This window comes from Sorex fumeus, unplaced genomic scaffold (genome assembly GCF_029834395.1).
Source record: "Sorex fumeus unplaced genomic scaffold, SorFum_2.1 ptg000007l, whole genome shotgun sequence".
NCBI lineage: Eukaryota > Metazoa > Chordata > Mammalia > Eulipotyphla > Soricidae > Sorex > Sorex fumeus.
This window is the reverse complement of record NW_026606064.1, coordinates 5,852,762-5,863,851: the sequence shown is the minus strand read 5'-3', so window position 1 is coordinate 5,863,851 and position 11,090 is coordinate 5,852,762. Positions and strand designations below refer to the sequence as shown.

The 11,090-nt window shown below is 42.8% G+C and overlaps 1 protein-coding gene across 1 annotated transcript; it reads left to right on the top strand.

Annotated features, from left to right (window-relative positions):
- Positions 1-330: 330 nt before the first annotated feature.
- LOC130044767 (olfactory receptor 4C11-like) lies at positions 331-1,263 on the top strand. The gene has a single exon (XM_056137395.1). It carries the CDS (start codon positions 331-333, stop codon positions 1,261-1,263), a length of 933 nt encoding a protein of 310 aa, XP_055993370.1.
- The last annotated feature ends 9,827 nt before the right edge of the window (positions 1,264-11,090 follow it).

Sequence of the window (11,090 nt, the reverse complement as noted above, 5' to 3'; positions counted from 1 at the left end):
AGATGTGCAGTCTTAGAGGGTCACAAGTTTCTTGAGGTATCACATCGCATGCTGAACTCCACCTAACACGAGAGTAACCTAATCTTGGGCACTGCAGCATCCTTTTATCAACCCCAGAAATCAGTTGACTGAGAAATAACATAAGTGCCCCCGGTAACCCTCCCCCAAGTGCTGCATTAGAGCCTTCCAACAAAAGAAAAAAAATAAATTATTTGTAATGAAGAATACTTCGTTTTCTAAAGAGAGTTCATAAGATCACACCTGACAACTTAAAATGATCTGTTTTTGCAGGTAATCCATTTCATAACAAATCATCTAATTCATGAAATCATGACATTGAAGAATAATGTGACGGAGTTTATTCTGCTTGGTTTGACTCAGGATCCTGTTAAAAAGAAAATAATTTTTGTCACTTTCTTGTTTTGCTATTTGGGAACTTTGCTGGGAAACTTTCTGATTATAGCTACCATCAAGACCAGTAGAGCACTTGGGAGTCCCATGTACTTCTTCCTCTTCTATTTATCCTTCTCTGACACCTGCTTCTCTACTTGCATAGCCCCCAGAATGATTGTGGATGCACTTCGAAATAATGCTACTATCTCTTTCAATGAGTGCTTACTTCAAGTTTTTTCACTGCATTTCTTTGGCTGCCTGGAAATCTTCATCCTAATCATCATGGCTCTTGACCGCTATGTGGCCATCTGTAAGCCCCTGCATTACATGACCATCATGAATCGACAAGTGTGTAAATCATTGGTGGTGGTGGCCTGGGTGGGGTCCTGTGTGCATTCTCTAGCTCAGATTTGTCTGGCCTTGAGCTTACCTTTTTGTGGTCCTAATGTGATTGATCACTTTGTATGTGACTTGGAGCCCTTGTTGAATCTTGCCTGTACAGACACCTATATGGTCAATATTCTCTTGGTGTCCAATAGTGGGGCCATTTGTACAGTGAGTTTTGTCCTGTTGATGTTCTCCTATGTTGTCATTTTATATTCCCTGAGAAATCACAGTGGTGAAGCGAAGAGAAAGGCTCTGTCCACCTGCATCTCCCATATCATGGTGGTTGTTTTATTCTTTGGTCCATGCATTTTTATATATACACGACCTGCAACAACTTACTCCAGTGATAAGATGATATCTGTATTCTACACAATAGGAACCCCTCTGATCAACCCTCTGATTTATACACTGAGAAATGCTGAAGTACAAAATGCCATGAGGAAATTATGGAGCAAGAAATTAGTCTCAGATCACAAAAGATGAATCCTGTAAAAATCTGTTTTGATGTGCCTTGGAATAACATAGGGAATATGATTTTTCCTTGCTGTGAAGTTAAATAGAATGCTTACACAGCACGAGAGTCTGTTATGTTAAGAAAGTGGACAATGTAAACATGTAGAGCTATGAGTGGTGATTCTCTTTTACATAGAAAGGACAGTTCTAGGTACAAATAGCCATGTAAGGAACATTATCTTATACCTTGTTCACAGCAGTGCCTCTGCTTCTCTTGCCTGTCTAGCATTTCTGTGACTTTTGTCTAATGCTTTCCCATCCCTTTTTCACAATAATTTCTTGTGTTATCTATTTATAGTTATGCTTTCACATGCTTAAATTCAGAATCTGGAATTTACCCCTGCCAAATAAACATCATTTATTAGATGTCTAAATCTCAAAATGTTTGGCTATGGAAATTCAACTTGGTTGTTCTTCCCGACTCATCAGTAAGTACCAGTATGGGGGCTAGAGTGATAGTACAGTAGGTAGGGCTTTTGTCGTACATACAGCAGACCCCAGTTATATCCCCAGCATCTCCTATGCCTCCCAGCACTGCCAGGAGTAAATTCTGGTTACAGAGCCAGGAGTAACCCCTATGCGTCTCCGGGTGTGATCCTCCTACCAAAAAAAAATATGTTTTAAGAATTGTAGAAAGTCATGTTTTTGAGGAACATGACTTTTTTGAGGAACATATGCTCTTTAGGCAATCTAGCTTCTGTTTTGAGTGGTTGTACTTCAAATTCATTTCATATATTCTTCTGTATACTCCTCAATAGATAAAACATAGTGAGAAATTACTACTAAGAAATTAAAATGTTTCATACATATATGTGCATATTAGAGTTTTGATAAAAACTACATTTAGCTTCTGAAATGATCCTAAATTTTCTAAGAAATAATATTTTATATGAAAAATTGCTTTGTAAACACCAGTTTATAAACTTATATGTTGTATGGGTGCAATTTTACCTCTCTTCAAAATATGTTCCAGATCACACTCTCCATCAAAGTACAAAAATCCTACCAGAATAGTTCACTAAACCCCTGTACCAAATTATATCTCTGTTCTACCACACACGTAGCATTGACTCGTTTTTGTGGTCAAATCTCAAAAGTGTGTTTTTATTTGACTTTGTGTTCTGTTCTTGGTTTGCTTCTTTATACCTCCGCATACCAATCAGATCACCCAGAATTTGTCTTCATTATTTTGGCTTTTTTAATTTAGCATGAAGTCCTCACCACCAGTGCCATTCGTCTTTCTTACAGAAGTGATTTCGTCTTTTCTTAGTTTCCAGTTGAATTGTATCCACAGTCATATCACCTACATTCAAATTGTTTAAAATATTGTTTCATAATGATTTTAGTTTAGTGGGCTGGAGCGATAGCACAGTGGTAGGGCGTTTGCCTTGTGCACAACCAGCCTAGCCGAGCCAGGTTCAGTTGCTCTGCCCCTGTCAGAGAGCCCGGCAAGCTACCAAGAGTATCTCGTCCGCACTGCAAAGCTTCCCGTGACATATTCGATATACCAAACACAGTAACAACAAGTCTCAAAATGGAGACGTTACTGGGCCCGCTCGAGCAAATTGATGAACAACGGGAGGGACAGTGTTTTTTTGTTTTGTTTTGTTTGTTTATTTTTCATTTAAGCACCATGCTTTACCAAGTTTTAAATGACAATCACTATCATCCTGTAGTTCATGGATGTCCTCGAGCAGGCACCAGTAATGTCTCCTTCAGCCTAGCCCTGAGATTCTAGAAAGTGCCACATCCGAGGCTCTTTCAGGATCAGGAGAATGAGACCTATCACTGTTACTGGTTTTTGGCATATTGAATATGCCACAGGGAGTTTGCCAGACTCTGCCATGTGGGCAGGATACTTTTGGTAGCCTGCCAGGTTCTCAGAGTAAGAACTAGATAATAAGCTTCCAGGAGCTGGGTTTTATAGTCTCTGGGTCCTTGCCATTGATGAAATTACACGGCACTGGGGGAAGTTGGTAGGTATAATGCCTACATACTGGAAGATAGGGGATCTGGGTGGAGGAGGCCCAGTCCCAATCTGAGCAGGCTTGGAGATCTATGCCCCAGGTCCTACACACCTGGGTTCCTCTGCTGGTTCCTTCATACGTGAGGCTCATCCAAAAGTGTGGAGAGTGGTCTTAAGCATGGCTGTGGCTGGAACCTGAGGTCTTCAGCTACCAGGGCTCTGCTTGGGTTGAGGAGAGAAACTCAACCCACTCTCTTCCAAGGGGCCCTGATGAGGACAGACAAGCATGGAGGCAGGAAACTATGTATGTATGCCTCATATTTGCACAATAAAAGTATTTAAAAAAATTTCACTAAAAAAGAACAGATTACATTGAACTATCTTTTTTTTTCTTTCTTTTTTTTTTTTTCGCTTTTTGGGTGACACCTGTCGATGCACAGAGGTTACTCCTGGCTCTGCACTCAGGAGTTACTCCTGGTGGTGCTTAGGGGACCATATGAGATGCTGGGAATAGAACCCGGGTTGGCCGCGTGCAAGGCAAAGGCCCTACCATTTGTGCTATCTGTCCAGCCCCTGAACTATCTTTTTTAAATTTAATTAATTAATTAATTAATATATATATTTTTTGCTTTTTGGGTCATACCCAGCGATGCTCAGGGGTTATTCCTGGCTCTACATTCAGGAATTATTTCTGGAGGTGCTTGGGGGACCATATGGGATCCTGGAGATTGAACCCAGGTTGGCCGCTTGCAAGGCAAACGCCCTACACGCTGTACTATCACTCCGGCCCCCTATTTATTCATTTTTTAATGTAGGAGTACTGCTATTTATTCAGCCACTGATTAGGCTGAGTGAATTGGGCATGAACTCCACCTTACTTTTTTTTTTCATTTTTTATAATTTTATTTATTAAATCACTGTGAGAACAGTTACAAAGATTTCAGGTTTAAGTCTTGAAAGACTTCTACACTGTATATTTCATTCTACAGTGAAACAGCCATATCTTCGCCAGTGCCTATTCACCACCAAAAACCCCAGTGTACCCCCATCCTTCACCCTCCCCCTATATGTGGGGCAGATGACTCCACATTACTCTCTCTATCTACTTTGATAGAGATAACCAAGCTCATTGAGGTTTCTCGGGAGTTCAAGATGCCGCTCTGCTTAACGTTCATTGATTTAAAGAAGGCCTTTGATTCTGTTGAGACGGAAGCGGTCATTGAAGCCCTAGCCAATCAGGGCATTCAAGCCCAATACATCAAGATCCTCCATGAGCTGTATTACGGATTCACTACCAGGATCTCACCATTCTACAAAGAAGTAATCTATTGATGTCAAGGGAGGAGTTCGGCAGGGTGATACCATTTCACCGAAACTCTTCAGTGCCACCCTCGAGAACATCATGCGACGACTGGAATGGGAAGCAATGGGAGTGAAGATAGATGGTCGGCAACTACACTACCTCCGCTTTGCTGATGACATTGTTTTAATAACACCAAACATCAGCCAAGCGGCACAAATGCTGGCCGACTTTGACCGTGAGTGTGGAAAGGTAGGACTACAGCTGAATCTTACGAAGACAATGTTTATGAGAAACAGCCTTGTTCCTGACGCCCCATTCGCTCTCAATGGAACGACCATCTCCGAATGCAACAGCTATGTGTACCTAGGTCGAGAGGTCAACATGACAAATGACCTGGCACCCGAGCTGCGCAGGAGGAAGAGAGCGGCTTGGAACGCCTTCAAGAACGTCGAAGAAATAGCTAAGAGGACGAAGAACCTCCGGCTCCGGGCACATCTCTTTGATTCCACTGTTCTTCCTGCATTAACATATGCCTCAGAGACCTGGGCCCTACGCAAACAAGATGAGAACGCCAATCAGGTCTCCCAGAGAAGAATAGAAAGAGCTATGCTTGGAATATCACGTTTCACTCAAATGAGAGAACGAATCCGGAGTTCTGACATCCGTCGACGATCAAGGATCAGGGACGCTGCCTCATTTGCCAAGGTGTCGAAAATCAGATGGGCTGGTCACGTAATGAGATTTAAAGATGACCGTTGGACTAGAGCTGTTACTGATTGGATTCCACGGGATGTCAAGAGACCGTGTGGCCGCCCACCTACCAGATGGTCAGACTTCTTTGTCAAGATCATGAACGATCGGTTTGAGGCCCTCCATGTTCCTGGAGCGAAGAGATGCCATTGGGCTACACTAGCACGTGACAGGGACAAATGGAGACGTTACTGGCGCCCGCTCGAGCAAATCGACGACTAACGGGAAGTTAAGTGATTAAGTGATCTACTTTGATTACATTCAATATTTTGACACCTGACCCACCATTATTATTTGGGATTATACCCCAACACTCGTATTTGCTAAAAAGTCAACAGTAGACAATTTATTTTCTCTTGCTGGTTATGAATAACATATGATGCCGATTTTGAAATTCTGAGATTTTAACAATTAAATCTGGAGGGATTTCTGTCAAAACCTGCTGGATTCCAAGATTTGTTCCTGAGTCTCTGGGGTCATGGCTGTTTAGCAGCTTGATCAGGAGCCAGTGAGGCCATTTATGGGTGATGACTCGGGGTCTCATTGGAATGGGGAAGAAAGGACCAGCTCCACCCCCATCCTGTGAGGCCCTTCATGCCTTATAACTGAGGGCCCAAACTGTCCAAAGGCTCTTGACTGTCCAATGGCCTCTGGAGGATGGCGGCCACAGAGCGGCCAAAGGGGAGCAGGCGGAAGGACAGCACCCTTTCCCCCTTGGGATGGTCCAGCACAAAAACCTACTGTATGGTTCAGATGCATTTCTACCAAAAGCCCCTGGGTTTCGAGATTTGTTTCTGAGTCTCTGGGATCAGGGCTGTTAAGCAGCTTGATTAGGAGCCAGAGAGGGTGTTCGTGGGTGGCGACTTGGGGTCTCGTTGGAATGGGGAAGAAAGGGCTGGCTCCACCCCCATCCCATGAGGCCTTGCATGTCTCATAACTGAGGGACCAAACTGTCCCATGGCCCCTGACTGTCCAATGGTCTCTGGAGGATGGTGGCCACAGAGCCACCAAAGGAGAGCAAGCAGAGGGACAGCACCCTTTCCCCCTGGGGTGGCCCAATGACAGTAACCTACTGTGTGGTCCAGACACATTTCTGCCAAAAGCCACTGGGTTTCGAAAATAAACTATCTTGAATTTAAATTTTGAGTCTTGATCACTTGACATCCTGTTACTCATTGATTTGCTGGTTCGGGTGCCAATAAAGTCTCCATTCACCCCTGTCAAGTGCTACTTTAGCCCAATGCCATCTGCTCGTTTTTGGAACACAAAGAGCCTCAAACCAATCATTCAAGGTCTTGACAAGAAGTCTGACCATCTCATAGGTGGGCAGCTAAGCAATCTTTTGACTTTCCATCGAATCCAGTTAGTAATGGCTCTAGTCCAGCAGTCGTCTCCAAATCACATTATGTGTCCAGCATATCTGATATTCAACACATTGGCAAATGAGACAGCAGCCCTGATTCTTGAGTGTTGATGGAGGTCAGAACTCCGGATTCTTTGTTTCATTTGAGTGAAGCATGATACTCCAAGAATAGCTCTTTCAATTCTTCTATGGGAGACCCAAATAGCATTCTCATCCTGTTTTCTTTAGGGCCCAGGTCTTTGAGGCATATGTTAATTGAGGCATATGTTAATGCAGGAAGAACAATGGAATCAAAGAAATGTGCCCAGAGCTGGAGGTTCTTCATCATTTCTTTGACACTCTTGAAGGCGTTCCAAGCCACTTTCTTTCTCCTGCACAACTTGGGTGCCAGGTCATTCGTCATATTGACTTCTCAACCTAGGTACATATAACTGTTTTATTTGGAGATGTTCTTACTGGTGAGAGCTAATGGAGCATCAGGAAGGAGACCGATTCTCATAAACATTGTCTTCATGAGATTCAGCTATAGTCCAGTCTTTCCTCACTCATGGTTAAAGTCACCAGCTTTTGTGCCACTTGGCTAATGTTTGGTGTTATTAGAATGATGTCATCAGTGAAATAGAGGTAGTGTAGTTGCTGACTGTCTATCTTCACTCCCATTCCATCTAAATCCAGTCGTCGCATGACGTTTTTGAGGGTGGCACTGAAGAGTTTTGGTAAAATGGTGTCACCCTGCCGAACCCCTCTCTTGATATGAAGATCATTTCCTTGTAGAATGGTGAGAGCCTGGTAGTGAATCTGTAATACAGCTCACAGAGGATGCTGATGTATTGAGTTTGAATGTCCTGTTTGTCTTGGCTTTGATGACTGCTTCCATCTCAACAGAATCAAAGGCCTTCTTAAATAAATGAACGGTAGACAGAGTGGCATCTTGAACTACTTAGAAACCTCAAAGAGCTTGATTATCATGTGTATATGGTTTATTGTGCTGAATCCTTTTCGCAACCTGGCTTACTTGCTTGGTTGTCCTTCATCTAGTGTTCTGCCAATCCTATTTAGGATGACTCGAGTGAAGAGCTTGTAGACGACAGACAACAGGAAGATGGGGCAATAGTTGCCAATGTTGTAGATGTCTCCCTTCTTGTACAGTACAGTTCTGATGGATTCCCATTGAGATGAAACTTGCATTCAGACAGGTAGCATATGAAGAGCCGAGCCAGTGTATTGATGAGAACTGGCGGCAGGTAGGTTCTCCAGATGTTCGGGTCTGACTTTGTCTGGGCGGGTGCTGTTTGCTTCTTTAACTATGAAATGTCTTGTTAGATTTTAAAGGGAGAACATTGGGAACGACATATCCATATTGCAGAATTTGGTATATGGGCAGGTGGACGTGACTATAGAAGAGATCCGAGTAGAAGTCATGGATAATCTTCTCCATTGCCCTTCTGAAAGATCTAAGCAATCCATCAGGATGTTGGAGTGCAGTTATTTTGGTCTTGTAGTTGGCAAAGGACAGGCGGGCATTGCAAATACTTTCCCCAGCTTCTGCCACAGCTTCTCTTCTCTCTTTGAGGTCTTCCTTGATCACTTCTCTGCACTGCTTTGTGAGCTTGGACGTTCGCTTGTGGTTGCCTGAGGCTTGCGCCAAGCCACATTGGCAAATTTGCTCAAGAGTTTTTGAAGAAAGGCATCTTTATGTGGCTATCTCTCTCTCGGTGTTTCTCGCTCAATCATGGAGGTGCTGAACCAGTCAATCATATTCCTCGTCAATGTTTACAATGATGACATCTTCCCATGTTGCCGCAATAGTGCCAAAGAGCTTCCAGTTGGTGGTCATTCTGGGAGTTCTCTTCTTAAACCTTTTAGCCATTTCTCCTCACTCCATGAAGTAGAATTTTGCATGAAGAAGACATCTGATTCCATTTGGAATTTTGGGACAACAGCGACATTGTCAGGCAAGACCATTGATTGATTGATTGAATATGATGTGGTCAATTTGGTTGTGGAACTGTACACCTGGAGACTCCCATGTCCAAGGTTTAAATTTGGTTTTCTGGAACTGTGAATTAACATGGATGGTCTTGGTAGACATGATGAACTCAGACAGTCTCTCACCCTGTTTGTTCCGTTCTAGGCCATGGGTCCCGATGTGGAGTTCTTCCACTGATCTTCTCGGTCCTATCTTGGCATTAAAATCACCAATAACGATCTTGTAGAAAGTGTGGTCTTCTTTATAGAACTTCTCCAGGTCCATGTAGAACTCCTCAATTTTTTCTTCACCATGATTGGATATTGGTGCATAGACAACAAAGATAGAAACTGCCGGCAGTGATCTACATCTATTCAAGTGTAATCATCCAATTTGGGTTGTTAGGCTTTCGAATGAATCAATGTTTATGGTCAAGTTCATGTTGACAAGGACACTGACACCACCGATGCCTCTTTTGTCGCATATTCCAAGGATCATTTCTTCACCAGTGTTGAAAATGGAGTGATGTGATTGATTCCTTCTCATCTCCGTCAGACCATAATATCCTACTTGATTTTTCACGCTTATACCATCAGGTCCTCAATGGATGCATCTGATGCCAATGTATGTGTAGAATTCTTTCCCTTGGGGAAAGCCGCTTCTAGGACAGATTCTCATTATCAGGTCGACCCACCCTAGAGCGGAATCCCCGGGTTTGTCTCTTCTCCTCTTCTCTTCTCTTCTCCTTGTCCAACAAACATATAAGCATACATAATATAAATCATTTTGTATGGATACAGTAAGAAGTACCTTAAACTTATAGAATTTCTCTCCTAGGGCCATCTCAATCTCAGACTACAGTGCTCAGTCCAGAGAGTCTTTCCTATCCGTAGCAGGGTCCTAGTCTCGTCATTACTTTTGGATCATGACAGCATTTGTCCATAATCAAACTATTAACTTATAGTTAAGAATCGTGGCACTTTGGCCTGACCCATTTCAATGCCAGGGTAACTCCCACTTGCCCTCGGTCTATTCATTCTCTCATCAGAACCCTGCTTTTGGGGTGCTAGGAACTAAGGGCAACTGAGGCTTAAGTTGAGAAAGCAGATGCTCGAGCATGAATAATATTCAAAGCCAATTAAATCCTAAGTTACAAAGCATAATATTAATGGTCTTCCTGAATCTATACAAAAAGGACATTGCTTTAAAGTAAACTATTCAAAAGAAATAAGGAGAGGAGAAAAGCAATATTAACTTACAATACAATTTCAGTGTCCTAGAAGGATCTGACCTTACAAATTAACAGATTCTGATTATGGGGAAAAGCTGATTAACTGGTTGGGGAAGAGAGCATAGAGAAGTGGTTACAGATAAACGAAGGAATGGGAGTGACTCCGGAGCACTGTGATGGGTGTAACCTGATAAACCTAAGCTCCTTGTGGCAAGGGAGAAAGGACAAAGCAATGCCATCCTACAGCAGTATTCTTGTATTAAGTGTTTTATGATGTGCTGCATCTCCACAAAGTGTAATTTTATCACAATCACGATCATCCTGTTGTTCGTAGATTGCCTCAGGCAGGCACCAGTAACATCTCCTTCATCCTAACCCTGATATTCTAAAAAGTGCCACATTCAAGGCTCTTTCAGGGTTAGGAGAATGAGACCTATTGTTGTTACTGCTATTTGGCATATTGGGTATGCCACCGGGAGTTTGCCAGACTTTGCCATGTGGGCAGGTTACATTCGGTAGCCTGCCAGGTTGTCCAAAGCAAGAATGAGATAATAAGATTTGATATACTAATTAAAAAATAAAAGCACAAACTGAGCTGTGGCACTTGTTTCTGAGTCACTGATGATAATTCTTTTTTCCCTTATAGATTTCTGTGGAAAAATTCATCTCTTCTCTTCTCTTTCAACCCTGCTCAAGTCTGCCTAACTGCCAAGCACAAATATATGCAAAATACAAATTATTTGTATAACATTAAGCAATGTTATTTTAAGATAATAAAAAAACAGCTCTCACATAGGAAATTGTACATATTTTTCTTTAATCCACATTCCTCAAAACCACCTTATATTTTTCAAGTTTGACTCAAACTTTGAGGAACATTCTGGCCTTTGTGTAGAAAATACCTTATCGGCAGACCTCCACTACCTCCACTACCTCTACTACCAGCCACTGCTACACTCCAGGATGCTTTCCAGACGCTTGGGCCGAGACTCACTCACGAGTGAAGCTCCACAGAACCAGGTAAGTGGAACTCTGTGAACTTGGACTCCAGGCTCAACGGACCCAAGAACAGAGATCCTCTGCCTGTTCCCACTAATTCTCGGTGACCAAGGAATTAAAACCAGAAGCCCCACCCTACTCTGCCCTGTCTGTTTCCACCAACCTTCAGCGACCCAGTGATTACACACAGAAGACCCACCCTACTGGTACCAGATG